Source organism: Lineus longissimus, chromosome 13 (assembly GCF_910592395.1).
Source record: "Lineus longissimus chromosome 13, tnLinLong1.2, whole genome shotgun sequence".
In the NCBI taxonomy this organism is placed as follows: Eukaryota; Metazoa; Nemertea; class Pilidiophora; order Heteronemertea; family Lineidae; genus Lineus; species Lineus longissimus.
The window spans coordinates 6,155,470-6,183,338 of NC_088320.1; the positions used below are offsets into that span (position 1 = coordinate 6,155,470).

Genomic DNA, 27,869 nt, shown 5'->3' on the forward strand with positions numbered 1-27,869 from the left:
CTTCGGTCAACACTCGATCGGATCCCAGATCGGACAGTCGTGAGTCATCGCCCGGCCTCATCCAGTTCATTGTCAGATGACTGGCCAAGACACATTCCGATTTTCAGGGGGCAAAATGACTCTTGTTGCTAACTATTGTATGCGTGTACAAGCTTCCTTAAGTTCCCTGTGGCATTCGCCAACCGGAAGCTATAGCGCAGCCGTGAAACCTGAGGGTCGGACCTTGGAGGAATTATACAAACCGGTACCTCCCCAACATATAGACCTAAATATAATACCTGTATATACGGTCATTTATAAAGTGATATTTGCAGGATATGCAAAAATAACAATGCAAGCAGCTTCCATCATCAGTATCTTTATTCAACATCTCGTCAGTCATATCACATAACTTTTATTTTCTTCACACATTTACTATTTGGGCATAACACGCGTATATGTACCTTTGTTCACACTTTTGTTTTTTAATCTCTAGTGTTCTATTCTCACTTGTATTCTTACAATAGGCCTATTACATCATGTTAGTATCTCAGTCTAATATCACAGTACCACAATAATGATCATCGGGTTGATGAGTACGAGTTTACCGTGTTCTATCCGGTGAGCAACAAAAGGGGCACGAGTATGGAAAAGAAAAAAACAAAACATAATCAATTATGATAACCTGGGATTACGTGCAATGTTTCTAAGCATTCCTGGTTCTCAGTGCTTCTCTTATTGTCTTGCTCAACGAAAAACGTACACCAGAGTGACACGTACATTTATCTTACTCTGAGTTGGAGGTGTCGGGAACAACGACTGATTCATTTGTACATTCATAATCATTGGCCTCGGTCTTTCCAGTCATAAATCCCTGAACTACCATTGAACGATGGGGTATCACTAATTCCAAAGGGGGGGGGGTTACTTTTATTGCAATATTGCACAATGACAGCCTCTAGATGGACACCCCCGAGCAATACGAGCAAAGAGAGTCATGGTTACTCTGCCAGGGACTAAATTTATGCTAGCCTAAGTAGTCAATTTTTCGGTGTATTATATTGATGCCCCAAGTCGGTTTAGCTGGCCTACTGAGCTGTTTTTTAACTCCTGTTATTCAGCAGCTCCATTCTCAAACTTTTTATTGTGAGCTCTGCTACGATATTGATAATCCTCACATACACTCCTTTTACATGCGTGCGTGTACATGTATGTGTGTGTGGACCTGTTTACCGGGCTGTTTACATGCACGTGTGCGTGTATGTGTGTGTGGACCTGTTTACCGGGCTTTTTACATGCACGTGTACATGTATGTGTGTGTGGACCTGTTTACCGGGCTGTTTACATGCACGTGTACATGTATGCGTGCGTGGACCTGTTTACCGGGCTGTTTACATGCACATGTACACGACATGCACATCGCCTCACTTTATTACATTTGTTCACATTTATTATCTGTTCACATTATTTTACAACTTCCTCCTCACCGCATTTTCTAATGCACACAAATCTATTGTATATATTCACATTATTTTACATACTGTTCACAGCATTTTCTAATGCACACAAATCTATTGTATACATTCACATAATTTTACATACTGTTCACGGCATTTTCTAATGCACACACATCTATTGTATATATATATATTCACATTATTTTACATTTGTTCACAGCCTTTTCTATTCAACACAAATCTATTGTATATTTATTCACATTATTTTACATCTGTTCACATTTATATAACATTTGTTTACATGTACTTCACGTGTATATTACATCTGTTTATAGTATTTCTATTGCACGTCTTTCTATTGCACTACATTTCTCTGAGATCAGCTCTCTCTGGAGTATTATTCTTCACGATCGCCTGCCCAAATATATCATGTCGCATCTTTTCACATTTTATATTATGTACACTTCTTCATCACATCTTTTCTAATTATTTTTTAAACTACTCTTGTTTCATCGATATAAGATCAGTTCTGAATATTAAATTTCACGCTGAATGTTATGCACATGGTCGTTTGATGTCATTTAACAAGTTCAATTCTGATAGACAATTGGTTGGGGACACCAAGTTGTCCGATGGTCAAGAGGCCCTGTCCGCATTGGCCTTCCATTTAGTTGTAATTGATCAAGCGGTCATAGATCGGTAAAACTATTTCTACGTTTATACATTTCATCTGCTCACATCATTAGCCTACATAAGATCACATATATGTTACACACACAGTATGTACACACAATGCATCACAATCTAACGGCATGTTTAATTAGCTTCCACCAAATTAAACGAAGTCTCATTTACATATCAACGACGTAATAATCAACATTTGCATAATCTATGTCACGTTCACGTGTAATACTATCTAATTTGAATATGCATACAGCCCAAAGTGATTGACGTGCATAACTAATGCATTCTGTAACTAACCAACCAACCTTTCACTGGAATGCTCACTTTGCTTAGGCACGAGGATTGTACATGGTATATTGAAGAGGAAACACTCGTCCCTAGTGTCCTTAACAGGCAAGATCTCATCTATCAACCCGACCTTGACCCGAATCAATGGAAAATGTTGACCCGACCTTCCTTTCAGACCAAGGTCATTGAAACGTCTTTAAAAACTTTGGATCAGCGTTTAGCTTTCGTATTACAGCAAGTGGTAGGTTCAATGCTGATAAAAAGAAGGCCAGGGCATCAGTTTTCCAAATCACTCAAAGACTAATTTGCTCTGTTTACTTGTGTGGGGACTGTATGTCACCTGGTTCTATCTCCTCTCCAAGCCGCTGGATCTCGTCAAGCAGGAAATCGACGTCGCCGCTCTCTGCGGCGGGGTTCGAGATGACCATTCTGAAGAAGTTTGGGATCTTCCCGAGAGGTTGATAGCCCACCATGGTCGTTCCCTTCTCCATCATCATGGCCTTGACCTTTGGCGCCACCTGCAGCGGAGAAAACAAATTGAGTTGATTAAAACAGTTGGAATTCGAGAGTAGAAAATAATCATAATCTTCAACCGGAATGATCAGGCAGTACGACGATATTCTATCAGGCGGGTAACTAAAGGGGAACGTGTATGGAAAAGGAGGAACCTTTGTTTAGTCTACTCCGAAGAAATGCATTATTTCGCTCATGATATAAAACCAATTATGAAATTTATTATCAGCAGTGTTTAAAGTGTCTATATAAAACTCCTTCTTCGCCTTCTGTATTGAGAATATTTGAGACACGCCCGCCAGCAGTCCGGCGTTCGCGACTGCATGAAGCCGGCTATACGCTAGCGAGTTCTGCCATGAAGGCCAGGGTGGTGTCTTTAGGTCAGTATTCCTCTCCTATTCTTCATCAGGGAGCAGGTCAGTTCTACTTACCTGGTTTAACTTGACGTCGAAGCTGAATCCTCTCTCATGCGACCGAAGAAATGTGGGTACATAGAAAAAACACACGTTTGTGTACTCTGGTTTGTCCATGACGAATTCGAAGCCTTCCCGGGCACGGATCTGGTCTTGTAAGTGTCTGAAATTGATGAATACAGGTTTTAAAATGGGATCGATTAAAAACCAAACTTCCTTCAACTATTCTACCGTGTATATATACCAGTTTGCGCCAACTACCTCACGCATGCTAGTGCGTTCTTCTGATTTCGCTGAAGACGGTAGACACGGTATGCGCAGTTTTGTTTAGCACACTACAATAGCTGATGTGTTCAAAAATATTGCTCCTGCAATATAACTCTTTCAATGTAGACTTCATGTTTTTTTTATGCTGAAAGAATTCAAAATCTTCAAAAATCCGTCTTATGCACTTCCATCCATTAAGCACGTCAGCAGTATATTTTTCATACTTACTCTGACATGCGGAAAACCTTTTCTATCTGTGCTTCGAAGCCCATATCACCCTGGAAAATAATCGAAGCGCTGTATAAATCTTTTTTTTCAAGTATGGCAAAAAGATATAAAGCGAGCTTATAGCCTCAGCAATCATGGCAACACTATTCTTAATCTTACCAAAAAATCGGTAGTTTGAAAAAAGGGAAACGACACTGGCAGATGCCATCTTGACATGATACATCGCATTCTGATCGATCTTGTATCGGGTTTCGTTTCGCCGGGAACCAAGTATAAAAGACGGATCAGGGGTCACCAGCTGGCACGACACACTACGGCTCAGATTTCCCTTTAGAAATTGAAAGTAAGGATTTGCATGATATTTTTTTCTGGTATATATCAGATTTCCGACCATTGAAATGTCCGTATAGAATCTTGGCGTTAGGGAAAATTCTCCATTATACATACACGTATGAGCATAATGAAATTCAGTTCGGTTGAAAATGAGAAGAGAAAATTTGTATCATTCGCAACTATAGAAATCAATCAAGAAATGACTCTGGTGTTTGAACGTCGCCATCGCTTTGGATGTGTTCGCCGGAGACGTTGATTTTTAAGTAATTTGGGTTTTCGCATATTACGTTAACAGTGAACACTTGTTCTGTGTATTCCACCCATATTATTTTGAATTTGTAAAACGAAGAACCCAGTATCCCTGGCCTAATCAACCAGGCTACAGGGGTCCTTCCCTCGCTCGGGATCAAGTACGTGAATTATCGGGAAGGGTTCTAATTACGCGAGGAGTTGATCACGTCCATGGCTTCTGGCCTGAACTCCTTGACGGCCGAATGATCTGTACCACTGAAGGGCCTCGCAGGAAAAACATGGCAGTGCTCTTATTACCGGCTTCTGTCACGTATGCTATTGATTTTTGTAGACCGGTGAACTTACGTACAGAAATATATACCATTTGTTATCAGCAGTTATGATAAGGCGCTTGCAAGAGGTGCGGGAAACGTATTCCTGGACCAAGAGGCTAATGCTAAGGGAATTCTTTTGGGCATACGCACACAATTCCCGTATCTCTAGCCACATGCACGTGGCAAGTTTTATTCGTACGGCATTTCTCCCGTACCTTTTTCATAGTGCGCTACGAGTATACGGAACTATACATCAAGGAGTTGTATTCTATGCAAACTTATTCACACAGAAAAAGAGGAAGCTGGCTGTACCTTTGCTCTCCACATGAGCCACAGCTTGAAGACATCGTTCCGGCGTCCGCATTGGATGGCCTTATCGCCAGTATCGTAGCTCGTGTCGTAGTGCTTATCCTGCTGGAACAAGTAGTCGGCGTGCATCGAGTTGCACGCGGCGAGGAGGTCCTGCGAATAAGACGAAATAATACAGGTGAGAGTCTGCAGCCTGTTAGAACCATGGACCTCACTGCAAGATCTTACGTGGTTTGAGTATCAGCAAAAACACATTACTTTAAAGTAACAACATCAGTAGTGGGGCATACCTTCTCCTTGAGTAAGACCGCGGAACACTGCAAAATGGTTCCCATCATCTTGTGGGGGTTCCATGTCACCGAGTCGGCTCTGCAAGTATGTAAGTTACGTGATTTTCAGCTGGCAGGCGAATGGTAATTTTCATTCAAAATAAAAGTCTTCCCAGGAACGAATTCAAAAACTTTCGTGCAAATTAATGTTAATCAAGTAATAGAGCTAGAGTCTTTATGACGAACTTCTGCTATGATGTTTGTCATCCATTTCTTTTACTGCCTGTCTGCAACAAATCCTGAAGGCTTTTCGCATCGTCGCATTGATAATCAATGTCGCAAGCGACATCGTAAGATTAGCAGCGATGATAAAAACGTTCAAGGAATTCCTGTCGGGAAGTCCTAATGGCTTCACGTGAGATGTTGATGGATAGAACAGGCGGTAGCTAATGGCCTCGAGTGCTTTAGGTTACGAGTCGCGCTCGCGAGGTATTGACCGTGCCCTGCAGGACAGGTGGTAAGAGAGAATGCTCCTTTGAGGACTTCGAGTCGGCGAGGCCGCGGTCGGCAGAAGTTCGAACACACTTGCTAAATTTTGCATTCGGTTTTAATTCGCCGATTCAATCATGAGTGGGGTCAGTTAATATCTGAATGCATGGGACGCCGCGTGTACTTACCTGTGCACACCATCAAGAAGGTGTCTTCGTTTCCGCGAAAGTAGTGCGCCGCCACCCCAGGCCGCCTGGAAAAAAAATCGTATCACATTAAAGATAAAAGACGATTTTTCTTTGACACTCTATCCAGGGACAATAAAACGGTTACACCGATTAGGAAATAGATATAAGAGGTGGATTCTTTCTGCTTAAGCAGGGGGTGATTTTAGAAAGAGGGAGGATTTCCTTTTCAGTTTTAAAAAAAGTACTGATGCTAAATTGATTACTCTATTCCTCTGGGAACTCACTTCTGTAGGGAACACTATGTCAGATGCTACACCGGCGATATCTCGCGAGGACGTGAATTGCTTGCGGATGCTGCCGCAGCCACGTGTGAAAGGTGGGGATCAATACCATACATGAATGTCAATAACGAACATCTTTATCTGAGATTATCTATATCACGTCTGCCAGCAGTTCAAATCAACCGTTCGACCCTTTCTGATTGGCCGGTTGCAAATATCACGCCGGGGATGGAGAATTCGACACTTTTGATTGGACGAGATACCACCGGAACTAACGGACCCTAAATTTTGCTTTCGGAAGTTCCTGAATGCATTCCCCTTGAGGTGAAGTGACAGATGTTCGTGAATTCACTCGTATATTCAGACTCTATAGTCCGCAGTGGGTTACGATGTTGCGATCAGCGCGTATAAGATCCCCCAAGATAAATCAATCCATAACCAAGGGTCGAACAAGGGTGTCGCCCGTAAGTGCACTAATTGCTTGCGGTTGTGTCGAAGGCACAGGTTCATGGGAAGGCAATACCACTCTCGGATGTAGAGCATCCGCGGCATACCTGCTCTACATCCGTGGCAATACGAAGGAATTTGATGTGATATATGGACGTCTGAAGAAATTAGGTTGGGCAGGGACTCTGATACAATATAGAAAGGGATTATGAAAAGACACATGGTAGGAGGAAACCGGTACTTACATCCACATGCATCCAAAGTTTATACTTTTCGCAGAGGTCGGCGATGGCGTGCAGTCTGTCGAAGGCGCCCATGACTGTCGTGCCCGCGGTGGCGCTCACCATGTAAGGCCTCTTGCCCTGGCGTTGGTCTTCAATGATATGTTTTTCCAATTCGTCTACCATCATCTTTCCGCTGTGACGAGAGACATTTTTTTTATTAAATGCAAATATCGGTATACATGTAGTCGTGGGTGTACGGATTATAATCGGTAATTTTCTTCTAAGGAGTTGATTGGGGTATACATATATATTCGACACACTGCTGGAGCAACCAATATGTCGTCGAAAGATGTTTGCAGCGCCAACGAAAACGTACATTGTATACCCTGGAGAGCACTAGAAACCACCATTAGTAAGAAGTTGAAGTGCGATCTGCTTGAGAGTCTGACCCTTTGTAATTGGACCGCCCAGGGGAGAGCTGAAGCGCAGACAAGGACGAAACGTCGCCACATTAATTGTCAATTGAATCGTTGAAGATTTAATGCACAGTGTCATGTATGTGTGTACGTTCCTCTGTTAAAGACATGTTGGTTCCGAAAGGGTTCAGACGGCGACAGGATAATGATAGATGAACATGTAAAAGTATTTTTATCATTATATATTTCTAAGACGGGATTGACCGCTATGACGGTCCTCTCTCCTGCCCCCCTAAGTTGTTTTTGGCGTTGAATATACTGTAAGCATGCTAATATAATATCATCTTGATTTGCCTATATAGCAATTAATTCTCTCCGACGGATATATATAATTACACCCTATACTAATTAGTCTCAATCAGTGGTAAGACATCCAGCCTACCCGAGGCCGGGTGACAGAGGTGACCAATCATGTGACCGCGGACATCAGATGACAGGTCGCTTACGACATATGAAAAATCAATCCCCATCATAATAAATGCACATTCTTTAGTTGGAAATGCATTGGATTCCAACATACCCTGACAGAAGTTGCGGCACTGTGCGTATCTCGGAGCACTGTGTGCAAGATGCTGATGCACCTTCCCTATCACGCACTGCGAATCACGCAAAAAGGGAGTAGTCGAGAACATCTCACACCATCTTTTGATCAAACAAACCAGTTCTTTTCCTCTTTACTTCTTTCACCCATCGTTTACCCATTGTAAATGAACCACGAGGCAGCATCTCTCTTGAGCTAACTTCTTCTTCCCGACAGAGGCAAGCCCAGATCTCCACCTATCACCAGATCACTGATCAGCAACAGTATTCCTTTCATATTTCGTCTTGCGTTTCCTTTGTTTGGCGCCCGTGGTTCCAAGTATCGGGAAATGTGAGGCTTGTCAATACCGAACGTATAGATTTGTGGTTCTCTCGCTTCTGTGGGAAAGGCACCAATGCCCTGAATGCATTTCGTTGTTTCCTTTCAAAGCCGTTATCGAGAAACGTCCTCAAAGAAGAGTCCGGCAATGCTGAAGGAAATCTTACATCTTCTTTTAATTACTGATACACCCCGAACCTCAGGGTCTATACTCCCTTGAAACGTAGCCGGGGTACATCTTAAAGATGCAACACATTGGTGGTCAAGATGTTGTAGATAGGGATTGGCCTGACCGGTCTAACGAGTACGCAATTGCACGATTTTTACAGCTTTATCAACAGTAAACGTAGCTACCTACATGCAGTTGTCAATGACAATGCGAATGGCTGTGCTAGAAAGGTTGGTACAAGTCTCGCACAGTTTTGATCTTCCATTAGTTTTGTGGGGAACCGAAGAGCGTTGTGATTAAAGACGTGTTACATTGCTTACCGTTCATCGCACTTGATGGCAACCACGTTTTCAGCTCCGAGACCAAGAAGAGCTCCGGCCTGCTTTATGGAGTAGTGACTCTGAAAAACGCAAAAAAATACCATAAAATAATGGAATGCTCGTTCTTTTTTCTATCCTTGATTCCATCCATACAATTAAAACGTTATGACCGCATACAATTATCATAACGGTGGCGAACATCAGCGTCAGCCAGAATTCAGTGAACTGGGGTTTTTAAATAAGATCAACGATTCGTGATAAAAAAATAAAACCTCAGTCAAAAGCAACACCGGCCAATATCTATTTCGATTTGATTGACACCGCATTAAGAATTCCAGCAGCTTTTATGGCGCCAAATAGCTGCTTTACGCCTCTGTGGTTAACGAGAGAACAACTCCCGTGTGCAGAGGTGGCAATAACTGGCGAACGTGGAGCGAATTTGAATCCGGGCTTTCGAAGGACGCCATCGTGTTATAGGGACAAGTTGGGCATGAGATACGTTCGTTGGGTTTTCATGCCAATTCGCTTCCAGCTTGGCCGTGACTTCTCCAAACCGGATCAATGAAAAATTTCTTAATCAAAAGCAGCGCACGAAGACGGAACGCAACTGAGGGTTCACCGAAATTCACAAGCCACGTCAAAAACTGCCTCCAAAAACTAGCGTTGGCCATCTATTAGAGATCATGATCGACTTTAACTTTGTGTCCTGCTACCTGTGGTGGTGCATCGTGGCAAACGGGGGTATGATCATATAAGCCACCTAAATTGTTATATGTTTCCACTAATCTGATTGGCTCTCATATATACATGAGTTTGTTACGAGCGTTGCGATTGGCTCACCTGTTCTCCAGTGTAGACGACGAGGTGAGGTATTGAGGCCATTCCCTTATGTTTACAATCCGGGAAGAACTTGTGGCGGGCCGCGTTTATGGCGTACAGGTTGGAGATGGCGCCTCCTGTTGGAAAAAAAGATTTTATTTGTGAGGAGGCAATCAGGCAATCATGTAGATGTATGCCCCTAAAAGGACAAACGGCGACTGGAGCTTGACTCGGAAACATGGCAGACTCGCCATTCATCATGTTCGTTAAGATGGAAGAAACAACTAACATACAATTTAACTCGAGTAAAACAACTTTTCATAGGCCATAGATTTCATCCTGACATCAGGCTTTTTTACTCCTACGTCATATTCAAAATATCGAGAGGTGGAGTATATTGAAATAATCCTGGCTAACGGTGCACCGACGTCAAGAGATGTTTTATCTTATTTTAGAAACGAGGCCTCGTGCCTTACCTGGGGCAAATATACCATCGCCATCGAGCCAGCCCACGTACTCCCTCATCTTTTGAAGGGTGACCTCCTCCATCAGGGTGAAGACAGGGGCAATCTCATAGGTAAACCTGAAAAATGGAAACGCAGGATGAAAATAGCCTATGCATGCCAACAATCTTCCAGACGTTCGTTTGCCAAAAGCGTATACGGACGTTTTGGATAGAATCTGACCCATCTACCGAAAGCACTGCGATAGCTACTGAGATGTTCAATCAGTTATCGCGGGGTTAACGGAGGCTGTCGTATCTCCGCATTCGCATGCTAATCACGTGACAAATTAGTGTAGTCGGGTTGACATAAATCAAGAACTCTCGAGGAAACGCTGAGGCGTGGTGTTATTTCGAGCATTTACGGGTCGCCGGTCACTCGACTACCGGAACTTTAGTAAATTATACACACCCTCGCCGGAATCATCCTCGTCACCAAGAAGACTAGTCTTTATTCATGGTATGAACAAGAGTTTTCACTAGCCTACGCCCCTCGATATATACTATTCTGTAGACATGAACTGTACATGTATGACGTACTGAATGAAAACCCTGAATCTCAGGATGACCCGGAATATGACAACTTGATTCTGGCTGACGTATACTGTTCATGTATTTGTAAGCCTGATTCTGAATAGTTTATGCTTCAAACATGTTCAATCAATGTCCAATGAATGATGAGAAAAAGAGGCAACTTTTCCGCGGGAATATGAAAGCTTATGGTCCGATTCTTCCATGACGCACGCATGTCCAACTAATGGCCAATGAGATTCGAGAAAGAAAACAAGTTGCAAGATGTTGCCGCGGATTAATCTGCTGTCATTTGCTTAATACTTTGAGATGAAATCAATGAAGTGACGATGTTGTTTGAATGGTTATTTGATGCCATTGGAAACCGATCAATCAGAAATGTGACTCATTTTTTCTCGTTGCGGAAAAAGGGATAACTTTAGATTCTGTTGACTTCGCTGCGGTATAAATATATTTTGTACAAAGGAACTGCATGTACAAGAAATACTAAACGTGATCGTAATGGTAATTAAAAAGGAAACAATTTGGTACCGGTGAATCTTGGTCGTCCTGGGAGAGGTGGTCACGTTAATACTGAGATGCATTGGTTGAAGGCGGGGAACGACGTACGATGGAACCCCAAACCGCCCTCCAACAGTCGGCACTTGCCCGGCCGGAAGCCGGGAGGTTCATCGACTGCGGTTTATCTTTACCTCAACCCTGTTCATGGTCGTCGACCGAGGTTCTATGTACAAGAAATGCTAAACGGGAGTGTAAATATGATGTGAACATTCCTGAGCTATCTTGCGCTAACCCTTATTCATCAGCCCATCAACCAGCAGTCCCTTTAATTGGTTTCGGTCTTATCTGAAACAAGTAGCTGTAAGCAAAATATGGTTCCTCATGAAATAATGCATACGGTACGGACTTTATACGAAGTGACTTTTTCTCGAAGGTACGTGACCAATATATTGGGAAGTAACATAATGTATGCATAATATTACCTTGGCATGTACTATTTGCTTCACGTGACATTTTCCCTCCGACGAACCGCTGTACCGGAAGCATACATTTCGCACGCACTCTCTACCGGAAGTAACCTTTGACATGCGCTTGTTTACCAATCAGATTCCCCACGTCGGCAAATATCATTCAATGCAGGAAATCAAATCATCGTTCATGATATCAATCATTTATTTCCATCAAAAATTACTCTTGTTCCTGTTTTCTCAGGACTTTTACGATGGTTATTTATAGGTTTACGGCTATTGGGCTATAAACAGTTGTGGCCTGGCGAATGGAAATACCAACATTCGAGGACGTTTCCAATGTACGGCATTCCAGATTTTGAAAAATATCAATATGGCGAGGAGGGGATAGTCCCTCAATTCCCGTCTCAGTGATTTTTATGTGCATTCAGACCCCTCTTCACCCCGCTCGGAGAGCTTGACCCTACACCCCGACTGGTTTTAATAGCAGAATTGGCACGTTGGTTTGCGACTTGGTCTAGGGGGCAGCACCTTGCAATGACGTCATCTTTGCGAACTCCTTTAGATATCAAGTTGACACATGACGAGATCTCCGTCTGACCTTAAATGGGTTACTTCGTAATTACAACTTGTACGCTTGGGCGGATGGCAATGACGGCAACAGATGGCACGGACATTAGACCGCCGGAATATGAGCTAAGAATTACCCCATGCCTCAGCGAACCGTGGTAGTGATGGTGTGATAGATGGATCGACGAAAACAACTAAACCCGTTCGATATTTTGTTTGAAATACCTCGTTCTCGCAAAATTTTATCATTATACAGCGGGAAAAGAAAACGTTTTCTCCGTTAAAAGAGAAACGTACATTAGAAGAACTACAATACATGTACATGAAAAAAATGCGATACTATATTATTGCCACCGGTCACATACAGCTGCTTTCAATCCAATGGCGCTATTTTGCGGAGAGAGTCCTTCAATTTTTGCTTTCGGAAATTAATGAAAAATGAACTTACATGTTCGCGTTTGCTGTGGCGCAAAGCCATTCCCCGGCGAGGGCGATCATGTCCAGCCCGCTGGAGAGTTGGTTGAAGAACCGTGGATGAGCTGAAATTTGAAACAAACCGAGGATAAGCTGATGAATATGGAAACGAATCGGGGATGAGCTGAAAAATATAGACACAGCTTTATTAAAGAAATCTAAAGAAACAGCTGAAAGACACAGAAAAAACATGGATGGGCTGAAAAGTATAGAAACACTGTGGATCCTGACAAGTAACGTTCTCCTCAGGTTCCGCCAGATTTATCGCCGTCCCTAACACCATGCTGAATTCTTTATCTGGTGACCCGCGATGCAGAAATGTCTCTTTCCCCCTATTAGTTGTGCACTGGACAGAAAAAGTCTTGTTGGAAATCGTGATTTGATATTTAAGAGCATCTGTTCTCGGGTGGTCTGGCTCCTTTTTTTGGCGGAGAGCAAAGGCTAAATTGGTGGGTGATTTTGTTTCTGGAATGCTGCTGGCTATAGCCAATGTGTGGTGTTATTCATTCTTTTTTAAATGTCCTTTGTGTACTATGACCTTTGAGTCACCCCAGCGGCAGTCATATGCCTGCTTCGTACTCCGCCGACAAAACCCAGCGAAACGAAGAAATCTAACAGCAAGATTCACTTGGCAGAACGAACCATGCGAAATTCAAATTAAATCGACACGAAGTTTCGCTCTCTAATCTTTAGGGAATATGTTACTAACAGTACAAAATGCTGCATCGATGATTTTGAGCAGGTATAGGTGATTAATTCTTTAGTATAGAAGTGTGACGATCTTGGAACGACGAGGGATCCCGATTCCCAGAGGGTGTATCATGCACCTCTTGCAGGCGTGGGGGAATGGGAACTGTGCCAAAGAAAGCCTTTTACATTTGAAGTGAGCGGATATGTGTGGAGATTCCATTTGATAAGAGGATCGATACCGGATCTTCTCTTTTCCAAAACAACACGCAAATATCAACGAATTCCTTATTCCATTGATGAGAAACAGGGCCGAATCTGTTGCCAGTGCAACCCTTCAATCTGACAATCGATCGCCAGGAGGACACTTCAAAAGAAATCGACACGTCACTCTAGCTCTCCAGCACCTGTCAAACTTTCTCTCAAACTGATTGAGTCAACTGATCACCGTTATCAAGTATCTATCCTGGCTAATCGAAGGCGTCCACGATCATCTGAGGCGATGGAAGCAAAATATTTGCTTCCAGTCCACGGCCGGTTATTTTTTCAAATACTCAAAAGGGCGTGATCAGAAAGGCTTCGCATTTTGCGTTGAGGATAAGAAAACGTTTCTAAAAGGAGTATATGGAATGCAACTACCCAGAGAGTTAGACTTTTTGCCGGACTTTTCCCTGGGGGTCAAAGATTCCTTTTACACCAGTTCCAAAGGAGTTTTACGGCGAGAGGGCGTTGACGAGACACAAACCACCCAATCCGAACACCTCATCACGCCGCGAATACTTCGCGTTCAAGTTCCATCGAGAGGTGTGCGATCGCTTGTTGGAGTGCTGGGGTTTCACGCTCCGACACCTCCATCGAGATGCCGATACCGGATCGATAAGAAACAGGATATTTTCTATTACCTGCGAACTTTTCTCGATCCCATTCATGAGAATATTGAGTTCCTGGTAACTGTTTTCTGAGGTGCTTCATCAGAAAATTGATTTTGTTTCAAGGTGTTTACTGGCTGTTTGATTTATTTTCCAGCCCCCCCTTTCCGTCAGCGGTATGCCATGTCAATTTCTGTCCTGAAATAGTTCCGATGAGAGAAAATCTTCAGAATATTTTACGCTTTCAATCCAACGAGTTTTAGTCAGCACTTTCTTAGTCCAACAATTCCGGCGGACTAATTCTTCAGGTAGTGGGACACGGATTCCAGCTACGACGCGGTATCAACGTTTTTGGATGTACAGTACCACATTATTCAGTGTTCGCTAACAAAAGATTGACGGAATAAGCGACATGATGATAAGGAAGGACTGCGCTAGAACCGAGTCACACCATTTTAGAGTGTTTCTGGGCGGAATATGGATGCACTCAGAAGTGGGAACGCTCTACGCCAATCAGAGTGCAGCCGCTAATTTCTCCCGCGCAGTAAAAAATGACCAAAAGTATTACAAGAGAAAAGACATGTAGCTTCACAGACATACACTAATCTCTCTGCTTGGGCATGGGTAAAAAACTGTTGTTATATCTTCCTTTACATGTACCTGAAACAAACGAATCTTTTTTGCCTCTTAGTTCTGATTGACCTTTTCTTTACCTGCGTCCTTTAACAATACACACGGTGATCAAACAAATGCTTGCGTATTTGAAATGGTGCGTACCTTTTTTCTGGAGGGACCAAAATAATCAATTCAGCTCAGTCGCGCTTGTCCATTTTCTGTGAATGTAATACTGGAAAGGTTAAATCCCGATACTCGAACAGGGCCGGTTGTTCAGAGAGGGTAAAGTCGCTTTCCTTGACGAACTTTTTAGGAAACCGCGTGGTTTTTATAGGCCTGGCTAAATACATGTACATGTACATTGAATGCATTTCAGTGTAAGTTATTGGCTTTTTAATTGCAACTGCGACCTCTGGGCCTTCGGAACTTGGGACACCTCGACGGTTTTCAGCTGTAATCATGGTAAGGGAATCAGATGGCCTCGTATATCTATTTTTTAGTGAGAAAACGCAGCATTCTTTTGTCACATCCTGTATAGACCATTCTACAGATATTCCTTCCCGAATTAATTTCAAAACTCATCGATTGTATACTTTTAAGTTCGAAGAGCGCACGCTCCACTCATTGATATTATACATTACTTATCAAAATATCAAATTACTTTGGGAAAAATCCATGCGAGGCGAATCGGATCCACTTAATTGAATTTAGTTGTTTAACTTTGATCCCCGCGATCAAAGATCGAGAAGGTTGGAGCGCAAAGGAGACAGTTTTAGTTGGGGGTTTATAGCAGGCGAGGGGTTGCCTATCGTACAATTGCTTCCAGAGATTGCAAGCCTAATTAGATTATCTGAAAACCTTAAAACTCTCAGCGAAATCAAATGTATACAATCGCGCGGCGAGTTCTGGTGAATCATTTTCTAGGGTGCTTCAGCCTGATATAGCTCTCTAAGATGACACCATGGCACCTTTTGGGGTGCTATGAAAAGAAAGGTGCCATGAAACGAACTTGAATAGCTAGAGATAAAATGAAGTCCCAAGGCTTATAATATGTTGCTCCACTCATTCGTCACCGTCTGGCCTTCATCTCAAACTGCAATCTTGAGGAGAGCTTTCTGTAGCACCCTAGGATGCCCTGTGAGCAGCAAATACACTTACCTAATGGGGTGCTATATAGGGTGCAACCCACAGGGCACCCTAGCATTAGAGTGCAATCGAAATATTTCTTTAGGGATGCACTTGCAGTATGAGTTACCTTGACTTATTTCTTCTGGCTAACTTGTAGACTGGACAGTGATGAATGGGTGGAGCAACATCCGAGCATTGGAACCTCATTTTACCTCGGGTTATTCAATTTTGTTTCATAGCACCCCATGTCGAATTGGGGTAGCATAGGGTACCGTGGTGGCACATTAGGGTGCCATAGTAGCACTTGGGGTGCTCTGTAAGTCATAGCACCCTTTTGGCATCCCTAATTTTAAGAGTGATACAAAGCCTTGAGTGCTGAAAGACCACCGCTTCGTATCGTGTAACTATATCCTCGTGATAGGTTAAGGTGACATGAGGTAGCTGTTCATTTTAACTTCACTTATCGCCTGCCAGTCTCCGCATTCCTAAAGGAGGTCGTCGGTACGGTCAACATCTGAAATTCGATCGGGTGGATATAGCATGAAAGAATATACCAAAAGAACCATTCAGATACTATCAAAAGGTTTTTACAAACACAAAAACCTTTTTTATGACCTTTTTACTGCGTCTCCTTTGCCAGCATCTGCCTTGGCTTCCCCTTCGGCAACAATCGTCAATTGTGTTTTTCTTTTGTGTTTCGGAAAACGTATGTCCTGTTGTCTTCAGGCGTTTGATTTTGATTAAAGGGAGACTATAAACAGGAGTAAGGTGAGTTAGATTAAGTTACACGAAGTCACCGATAGACGTCTCTCCAATCTCACCGCACATGTCATCATTCACGTTGTACGAGGAATATATTCATCTCTTAACCGGGCATTCATGTATCCACCCCTGAAGACCACCATTTCGAAACGTCGCTCTGGCCTGTGGTCCCCCTTTAACAAAATTTATGAGACCTTAATGCGTTAATGTCCAATAGCACTCAAAGAGCAGCGTCACTAATTGGCCGATAACGAGTAAGTAACGGACCGTTTCTACCTGCGTTCCTCACAAAGCTATTCGCAGTGATTTGGTATCCTTTGCCCGGTTGGCACACATGTCACCCCCGATGATTACTCGTGCTAAATGAGGCACAAACTCATTTCACCAAGTGATCAGGAATGACGAATACGTCAGACGTGAACGCTCCGAGTGAAGTTTCCCTGTGCGGGATTTCTTCTCTCTGTGAGGCTAACGAACTAAAGTTTATAGGGATGCCGGTGGTGAAATTAAAAACTTCAGAAAGTAGGTTTGACGGGACGCATGTGGGCCTTGCTAATTATCTCGGGAAAGCTTTTGTATAAGATTCTCAAGGAAAGGTTTGAAGTTCTTGTTGGTCGTCAGGATATGAAGTAAGAAGAGTCTTCCTATATGGCTTAAGCGTTAACTGATGACCGAGTAAAAAGGAGTTATTCGCAGAATTCCTGCGGAATATCGCGCATACTTATTAGATTCTTCATGCGACGTACCATACCGCGGGTCATCACTCGCTTCCTTCATTGCCGAACATAACACGGGGTAGTTTGCGCTCTCAGGAATGTTGATGACCAGGGATAAATTAAGATTCGGGAAGCAACATTAGGAATTTCATTGTTTAGCAGTGGTGGACATCTTCTGGTAGTGGTTTTGCTTTTGATGTATTGGAGTGGTAAAAGTCAGTGAAGAAATAGTACAACTGGCCGCACGCGCGTCCAGTGCCAAATGTACTGATTGTCATCTACATGAAGGTACATGGACATACATAATTGGTGCCAAATGTACGGATTGTCATCTACATGTAGGTACATGGACATACATAATTGCATTACATAACTATATAAGGCAAGACCATGAATCCATCTGTTGTCACAAGAACAATCTGTTGTCACCAGATCCATCAGTTGGGACCAGGTTCTGTCTGAAGTGGAATGGTGGAAGAAGATGCAATAGATGTAGTTAGTGCAGCTTTTTAGAAATATATACCGTAACTTAGAAATGCCGACACCCTTCCCATACTTTTTGGGGCTTTGTGAGTGTAGCGGCCCAGTGTTTCTAGTGTCTAGTGTCTCGTTTACCCAAATTTCCCCTGGTTTTATTTTCAGTTGAGCCTAAAAAACCACCGAAGCCGGTTAACCCTGAAAAGGTCCAGTTGTACGCGATGGCCTATGACATTACCACATGAAATCACGTGACTTGACACGTATGTCGTAAAATAACCTTCTCGGACTGTATTCTGGGAACATTGCTAATGAATCAAAATAAGTGTACATGCATGCAGACTCGTTCATCATTCTGATACAATTATATCAATAGCACCTGGGTATGGCGTTCGAAGATTGACCAGCCATTCATGCCGATGGAGTGGGTGGATTGGCCGCAGATGCATCCAACAACATCCTTTTACATTAAAGGATGACAATAGGCAGAAGCTACGGGGTGAAATTGGTAGTCTTGATGTCACTATAGCAGGCTAAGTGGAGGGCCTGCCTGGGTAGGTCTGATTCAGCAATAATCGTGAATAACAAAAGCAATATTTCACCTGTGAACATTGCGAATATCAATAACTGAATTTTAAAAGTTTTGCCAATAAGACGATGACAGTTTGCCAACTTGACAAAATGTCAATATTACCATCTACCTATGCCCCAATGACGTATCTCAGCAAACGGAAATCGACACTCTTCGACACCCGGAGGCGCGAATCTCCGATAAAACAAAGATGGCTGCGCATCTTGAAATGACAGCCGATATGCCCTGCTGTTTGATTGTGTTACCATTCTTTGAGAAGATGCGGGGAGAAAATGAGTCTGGTGTATTTAAAGAAGGGAGATTGGGGGTTCTGTGCAAACACATCGGTTAAACTGATCAGAGAGATCTTCCATTACCACTTGGACATGAGTGGCGCAATCGATCATTCGGATGTGAAGGGCAAAACTCCCCGAATTTAAACTCGCAAAACGGGGATTCTTACCGACTGCAGACAGCACTCACTGATGCAAAAGGGTCGGCTTAAAAAATTTATAGAATTCTTAAATGCTTTACTTCCTGCAATAGATAATCCAGCTTCCCACCCAGCAATGATATACATCTTAGCTACAACTCGTGATTAGTTGACATCCTCGGTTACATTGGGCCCAGGATCGATGGACCAAGACGCTAAAGCCAGGTGCTGGTTCTCACGCGGTCTTAAGTAGTTTCCTAGATACAGCCGATATCTTACTATCATCACTTGAGTACGACGGTGAAGGAATCTCTTACTCTCTCCATTACATAAGTCCTGTGTAATGTCTCCAAAGTGTTTCCAGATATCGGTGTTTTGGGGATGGCGCCGCATATACTGCAAACCATGACACTATGGTATGCACATTTTGATGATTGCTACCAAGAAAGGATCAAGTCTATGGTCTGACTAACATAGATGTTAGAAACAATCAAAATATTGACCATTGGCCATTTCTAATGGACAAAAAGACCAAATACTACATAAATATTAAATGGAAGTCTTTATCATGGGTAATTAATACACGATCAGAAAACATTACCGCATCATTGAGGGATTGGTCAGACAGCCGGCCTCTATTCAAATGCATCAAAAAAATATGAGGCCACGACTATCAATATTTGTTACCAGAATGTAACTTTAGTTCCGTGGTCACGATGAATATGGGAAAATCAATCTAAAGGTAAAACTCTCGCCACGATACTGCAACGATTACATTTACAAGGGATGTATGTTGCGTCAGGATATAGCCAATCTTGAAGAGAGAACAGCATTGCTCGTGGCATCCTTGAAACATGTTGTACTAAAAGCATTTACATGTTAATTTGAGTTGTCTTCCCCTCTTTTCAGAAACTGAACTGAAATCCTCACTTCTGGATTTGAGATTAAACTTTCTATGGCAATAAAAAAGGTGTTTCAATGAGAGAATCCCTTGTTCTGGTTTAGCTGCGCAACTAATTCGACGTGATAAAACAGTATATAAGTAGTCGGACGCCAGGTGGTCACCAAAATGAATATTTACGATTGAAATCCCATCGGCCATGCATTTCCTTATCAAGCCTTGGGCAAATATTTGGAGGCGGCGACCCACGCTTCTCGCAATTGGCAAAGGATCTTGTCACCAAGAGTTTTGCATCTTATCAACTCGGCTACGTTTAGAGGGATTGTAAGATCATTGAGTTCAGGATGTGTAGGCCTCATAATTCAGCTTCCCTCGCCCAGCGGTTCTTGATCCAAACCCAAAGAAGATGATCAACACGGAGGCCTACATCAGACAGATTCTGTTAAAGGCAACAAGTTTTCTTTTTCAGAAAGAAAGTGTCCAAAAACAAGCTTTTTCTGATTGATATACACCGCGGACGCCAGTTCGCCGCGTCGGCCTACCGACTATCAGCTTCAGGAATGGCCTTATTTCCACTATTTGCAGTCGCTAAATCACCAAATCGCCAGCGACAAAATGATATCTTCCCATCCATAAAATCAATTCGGAATTAATTCTTCCGACCATTCAACAGCTGTTGAAAATGTTGCTATTAATTCTCACGAAATTGATATAGTCAGTGGCGTAAGCGGCCGAAAATGTGATTGATTGTGTTAAGCGACAGCAATATCGTCTGACACGTACTCAAAATGCTAATGACCCATTCGTTTTCTATCATTTAGAATAGGGAGGTCCTCCTCTCGCCGGACCTCCTTTGGTCCCGTCAGGCTGCATGAATGAATTTAGCTTTTGGTTCATAACAAAATCAGCTAAAAATTATTCAGGGATTTTTGATAGCATAATTTATAGTATGGAGTTCCGGCGGTATTGTCCAATCAAAAATGACGCATTCTACGTGCGTGTGCCAATTGGAAATGAGCCAATCAGAAGGCTTTATTTTGGGTGAATTCATGTCAGTTTTGCTTTTGAAAGTGGGCAGATTTCAAAGTGAAAACCAAACCTAAAGAATACTGAGTACCGTGTAAAAATAAAGCTTTTGGAGAGTCGGAAGGCCAAAACAGAAAAACAAATTACATGTACTCACCGGTTTTAACGCCAAATTTAAGCGTTTCTTTGCAGTCGCTGAGAATCTGTTCCAAGTCTCGTGGAGTTGCCGGGATCTCGAGACAATGTCCGAGTGTTTCCTGCAGAACGTTGGGATGGTTGAAATCTAGAACTTTGACGGAACGATCGTTCGACTTCTTCACGTAATCAAGGAGGATGTCAACGACTTCACCCAGGAACTTGGATGTCTTTTCCATGCCACCAGGCGAGGGCAATAGATCTGGAACGAAAGAAATGTGAAAATGATTAAAAGGTTTAAGAAAAAACAACACTTTTTTATGACCAGCTGGTGTTATTTTTCTCAAGTTGCTTCTTTTTTTTCATTGGACCACACATGCGCAGCCCTATACGCTTCGATCACTTTGTTCCAATCCGGCGGAAACAGCGATGAAAAACTGCGGGGGTGTTTAGTGCAGCCAGTCCTGACAGTATTTTGTCATACTACAATATATTTAGGCCGATATATACATGTATAAGTCATGATTTTGGAGGTTTTCTTGTGGTGTTGCAGGGGGAAATAACGTTCTGAGGCCGTGGTACGGACGTGTCTCCCCTTGAAATGCGCAACTCGTTACCATCAATAAAAAAAGGAAAGGAAAGTGCCTTGTGGCCCGATGTCATGAAAGGGTTCGGACGAGAAACGATTTTTTACTTCTACCGGTACCGTAGTGGCCTGAGGGCCCCTCCGTCGGCTCAAGCGCCTAAAAAATCTGTTCTTGGTGACGTAAAGATAGCATCGTGCAAAAACGAGCAATGATTTGCCAGTGTTTAAGAACAAGCCGGCGGCACTGTTTTCATTCGCTCCAATCCACTTGTCGTTTGAGGATTTTCAGCTGACTGGCCATGTTGCCCCCCAATCGATGCAAATGCTTATTGCCTGGAAACCGAGCGGCGCCCGGAGCGGGGTGCAACCTGGCCAAGCTCACATCGGGGAGAAATTGCCCGTTCGCTTAATTATCAGAAGGTTGCTTTTGATGATGGCCTGATGAATATTCATTGGCAGGATGCGGTGTTTTGTCAGAGAAAGAAAACACAATCGCCTAAAGGAAACCGCGAACTGATATACTGGAACCTCGCACTGATAAGATAAGAGGCCAACATCCACATCACAGATTTGCCAGCCTAGCCCAAAAGGTGTTGACAGTCATGGCGACGCCCATGCAACATTCCTTTGGATTGACTAAGTAATTCTGTGATTTGGTTCCGGCCTCTCTGCATCGGCACTCGAGTTCCCTTCTGACGCAGTCTATACTCCAAATCCTTTTTATAGACCAAGCAAAATAAATCAACACTGTTGGGCAGAGACATATTCATCCACAGGCGGAAGTGACACATAGTCCGTACTGAACTGTGAAGCTGTGGTAAATACATGACTGTGATGGGTGAAAGTGGATTTATTCTTCAATCTTTGGTGGATTCTTAATCTACAGAGCCAGGCCAAAACGGGGATATACTTTTTGATAATCAATTTAAGGAAATATTGTCTCACTGGCCAGTTTAGAACTTGTATTCTAATAGGCCCATCAGTCCGCGAGTGACGATTTGATGGCAATGCTGTACACAAATCAATTTTTCTCAGGCAATCGGTATTGGAATGTTTTGAATTTTTACTATTATTTCGATAAAAGCCTTTTCAAAACACATATAAAATTTGGTGGGAATTAAAGCACCCTTGGTGTACTTTTTTCACCAACCTATATTCATTAAAATGTACACAGAATGTACACGCTGGCTAATAGAGGTCTCTGGCCTGTTTCTTGCACGAAAAAGCAGGATTGAGCTTGTGGTTGGCTAACAAGGGCGGCCGTCTATTTGTAAGTGCTGCTTGCACAGTTTGTAAGTAAAATGGTAAGCCTCAAGAAACCCTTCGGACACATTGAGGATAACAGACCATTAAACATGCAATTCTGCAGGTCATTTCCGATGTATTTACATTCACTGAGGCGGTTATGTATCCGATCTTTATTTGACAGGCTACGATCAAGCACTCCATTAAAAATTCATCTAGCGTTTAGAATTTTTTCTCTTACTTAATTGGGCCTTAGTCAATATTTTGGTTTTTGTGATAAAATATTGAAACTATATCTGGTCTGTATTTTCGGGCAGCAAACTACACATGCGCGTGCATAAAAAATGTGCTTGTCTGTCAATCTTACAGAAAACATGACCGTTTAGAGGCTACCTTCCATTCGCCAGATCATAGCCAATCGCATGGTACCATTTTGGGGAGACTTCCGGTCAATTCAGTTTCGGAATGCAGTGAATAATTATTCGAATTTGTAAAAAAATCCGATAACGGACGTACATTCATTTGGACCGATTGTTTCGTGCAACATGTGAGAATCGGCACCGAAGAGACCGAAACCACATGATGAAAAAAACCACTCATAATCACTCGAATTGATCGCACGACGTCTTTCATCCATCGGACCTAGGATGGATGAAAGACGACGTAGAAACACTTTATTGACGTTTCATAATCCTCGGAACATGTCGCGCGGGCTGAGCCGGATGGGGATCCTCTTTCTAATCCCTGTCATTGCAATGACAGAAAATGTCCAACATAATCCACCCAAATATTAGACGGAGTCTGCACTTCACAGAGGAAAATAAGCAAGGTTTATAGATGCCTTATCTACAGAGAGCTATGATCTTCGGGTTTTTCTTTTTTAAAGGTGTTCCAACTGGTGGAATGAACGAGAAAATGTGGAGAAGAGTTTCAGGATGTTATGTTGACAAATATGACACACATACTATAAATACCAAGTTTCAGCGAATTTGCATGCATAATAACTGCACGAACGACATTGTGTATCTATATCAATGTGCTCCACCAGTAAATACAATGATCACAAGCGGCGTACACCCCATTAAACTCCCTCTTGCTGACTCACACGACTCGAACCATCACATCCCAGTCGGATATTATATTTTTCTTTCTTATTGATTGGTATCATAATGACAAGATCTCTCTACTTCAGTCATTTATGCAACCTCTTATATCAGGTGGCGAATTCTCGGCTGCGCTACTTATGACAAGGACGCCCAGTTTTTTGGTTCTTGTCTATGCACACATTGGTCTATGGTAGTAATCTTAGCGATATGTAACAACAGTTTGGTGAGAAGAATTTTCTTATTATTATTATTTTCTAAAGAAAAACAAACAAAGTAAAGTCCAGATGGAATTATCAGTTTATCGGATGGCCAAATCAGTCGTCAGTGTTCTTCCTCTCTACTTCTTCTTCACTTCTTCTTCTTGTTCTTCTTCCTCTTCGTCCTGTTCACTCATCGATTCACCAACTCTGGCAATAGCGAGTTTCCGCATCGCTCACGATTACTATTACGATTACGATTTGTGTTTGACGTCATCCCCAGCGAAATCGTCGATGGTACATGTACTTTCGTCTCGTTCTTACGAGGATTCCGGCTGATCTTCGTAAGTCGAAACTAACGATTACATGGATAAGCGAAAAGCCTATTTTCCACGCTACATATCAAATTCAAGGTGAAATATTCATTGAAGAATACTTTAGAACATATCTGTCAAACATAGGAACTGCATTTAATGTGATCAACGGCGATTTTGATCATGTTTTAGCGCCGAGAAAAGTGCACCCAGAGCATGAGAGCAGAGTATAGGGCCTATACTACAGTACACCAAGTCGTTGGTGCGAATGCGGAAACAAAATTTCTGGTTCATGCCCATTTTGAGAGTATTACGATTACGACTTTGAAATCGTAATCGTAATCGTAATCGTAAGCGATGCGGAAACTCCCTAATAATCGATGGAACGAACTGAGAAAGAAAAATGTCCTTTGAAAAGTAACGCGGTAATGAAGGGTGATTACGGAGTATACTTTGCGGTAGACATAACGCTCAACCGGATTGTCATACTCTCGTCACTTACCTTATCGAAGAATCAACTGCCCACGTTAATTTTTTTTTCGCATTAAATACCGCATGAAATTTTGCCGCGACTTATTTCAGTTGTCAGTTTGATTTCGCTAGGTTTTTTTTGCATTAGAATGACGTTGGAAGGATTTAAAATGCTTATTTTTGATTCGTCCCTTTTATGAAATGTGTGACATCACTTGCAAATACTCTAAGCGTGCGCTACCAAGACCTGATGTCATTCATTGCGGTTGTTTCGATGGGCCTTTTAGAAGCGCCATTGACCACTGCACTGCTAGTGGATCTTGGAGATGGGCTATTGTTATTGTCCCTTCTGTAGGTATGTTGCAGGCAGCATAACTCAAATATCTAAAATCTAAATAACAAGGGGAAAAAAACGCATTATAAAGAAAAAAGAAAAAGAAAAATGTTGTCCACAACCGGATTCGAACTCGCGACCTTTGGATCGAACATCGACGAGCGCTCTACCAACTGCTCTAAAGTTTCTAAGACTTCTGACGTCATGTATCTGTCGAAATCTGATTGGCTTAAAGTCCCTGTAGAAATGTACACTATTGTGCCCCAAAGGTTCAGGAAAAAAAATTCGCTGCCGGGATATCAGACCGCTGATCGAGCAATAGCGATGGTCAGTGGCATCACGCTAACTTGTTACCATTGTTCGTGCAGCGATGCCGTTTATGAGTGGGTAATAGCCGATCAACATCATTTGGAAATAGATTTTAAAAATGTGTGTTGTATTTTTCGTCAAGGCATCGACGTGCGTTGTCTGTAAAAGCTGAGCAATGGTCAATATTCTCAATAGGGAACAGATGTTTCGTAGTCGGCCACTGCCATGACCAAGGCTTCAGGTCGATCGCCTATAAATTAGAAACGTGAGTAACAAAAAGAAAAACACCAACTGGTCACGCTATTGATTTGGGACCTCGAAGATTACGCCGATTTTTGTTCTACTAACTGTTCCATGTAGCAAATGGCAGTATTTTCAATAGAAAAATACTTGATGAATATTTGATGCGAGCCCCGCGGTTCTGACTTCTAATACATATACCAAGTATTCCTCCTGCCTTTCGTATAGTTGTGTGCTAATAGTTAGTGTCGTAAGATGTACATAGTTGGTGAACTATACAGAATAGGTCATTATTTTTGCAGGGAGTGAAAAATATATTTGCTGCATTTTCGTAAAGATTCCATTCCATGCAGTGTTCTTTCTGCCTCTTGCAACTGTACGCGGATAGTAAATTTATTTTCCATTCGTAAATGCTATGCACGCATCGTTTAGGGCTCTGGAAGCCTGGAGGTCTCGTTTTATATCAGTTACTTGCAACTTATTATGTATCATGATGCTCCGCACCATTGCACTCTGACACTGCACATTTTACAGTAAGACTTCATCATTTCCGTCCATTGTGAAATTTAAAAATTTAAAAAAATATCTTGTGCAGGTGTAGTTTATCGTCCGTTCAGTCATGCCATTGAGTTGTCAAGTCGGAGTCTTATGTGGGAGGCGTGGATGATACGCAACATGTAGCGTGTATATACAATGGATATACACCTACAACACATGTTTTTCATAGCCCAAAATTAAGGGAATCCCAACATAATTCCCAACTTTCCCATATTTCCCAACATAATTCAGGTTGTTCTTTTTTAAATGACGGAGGAAGTTGCATATTCATGTATCTCGTCTCAGCAAATTGACTTCTTTATTGTGAAGCAGACGCAGTTCACGCACATATGCTTTGCAGACCATTTTTTCACAAAGTGAGACGGACTATTGTCTGCAGTTTTGACGCTTTCTCCGCAAGTCTTTTAAAAAAATATATCGAGAACAAGAATCATGTAGTGTCGAACACAAATGAACGAACATTTCAAAACTGCGACAAGTGTTGATCTCTAAAGAAACCATATCATATCAGCTCGCCTTATATACTTTTTTGACATAATCTATATATGTAAGAGGTTTCCTACCTTTGGCATATTGGTCCTCAAAAGAAGACCAGTCCGGTTCGTACTTGTTTTCTTTTTCGTCCACTTCTTTCTCGGTTGGTTCCGGGGACGCGAGCGGAGTGGGGTTCTGCATCGCCAGCATCTTCCCGCGCAGCAGCTTGGCGGTCATTCGGCTGCGTTCCTCGGTCACCTCCGCATTATCCACCAACAATCCCATATCAAACGACATACTGAAAGCCTTCTTTAAATTCTGTAGCCTCGCTGCGTCGGACATTTATTTCGTTTCGAATATTTCACTTTTTCGTCTTCTGTACGTTTTCCTCAAATGTCGTCTGGTGTCGTCAAGAATTTCAGACAGATGGGAAGCCGCTCCAAGAAAGTTACGGGAATTTCAAGATATTCAGAAAAAAGGTTAAATGTTTTATATTTTCGATCAGAATTTGCCCGGAAGTCAATCTCTCTGGAGAGAATATTACAAAAAGTTGTATTTTCGCACTTTAATTTCGTCTATCACAGAAACCACACTGTCTTCCTGCTTTTGTATATATACGTCGTCTGCAGGCGTAGTGCTGGTCACGTGTCACGCTCTGGCCAGAATCCCCGCCTCCCGATGATGTTATGAATGAATGAAACAGACGTTTATACGCCTACACTGATGAGGTGGTAACTTATGCAAGCGTCGCAACAGGTGGTGACAAACTCGCACAGTGAAGAAATTTTACATCGACTTGAAGGCTACACTCTCCTTCATTCACTATGACTGGTCTTCAGTTGTCTTACGAGGCAGATGTTTCTCTTTATCATGGGGTAAATATGACACTTTTCTTCACAAAAAATCCTATTACTCTGTATACTTTATATTCTTCACTGGACAAAGTCCGTTGCGTTCGTCTTCATTGGGAAAATGTCTTCAATTGTCTTCACTGGACGGATTCTACGGGACGAATTCCCCAACCTGACCTCACCGAATGATTCCTCCAATCGACCTCCACCGTCGAGGATACCCGGGTGCAACTCTCGGTGC

At 42.5% G+C, this 27,869-nt stretch overlaps 1 protein-coding gene across 1 annotated transcript; it reads right to left on the reverse strand.

Annotated features, from left to right (window-relative positions):
• Positions 1–780: 780 nt before the first annotated feature.
• Positions 781–27,570, reverse strand: LOC135498141 (glutamate decarboxylase 1-like). Its single transcript, XM_064788317.1, has 13 exons — positions 26,867–27,570; positions 20,966–21,205; positions 12,598–12,688; positions 10,055–10,161; positions 9,600–9,715; positions 8,760–8,839; positions 6,957–7,128; positions 5,984–6,048; positions 5,328–5,406; positions 5,041–5,190; positions 3,830–3,879; positions 3,353–3,497; positions 781–2,926 (listed from the first exon to the last, which is right to left on the reverse strand). The coding sequence occupies exons 1-13, from the start codon at positions 27,117–27,119 to the stop codon at positions 2,723–2,725; spliced, it is 1,752 nt and encodes a 583-aa protein (XP_064644387.1). The 5' UTR covers positions 27,120–27,570; the 3' UTR covers positions 781–2,722.
• Between the last annotated feature and the right edge of the window lie 299 nt (positions 27,571–27,869).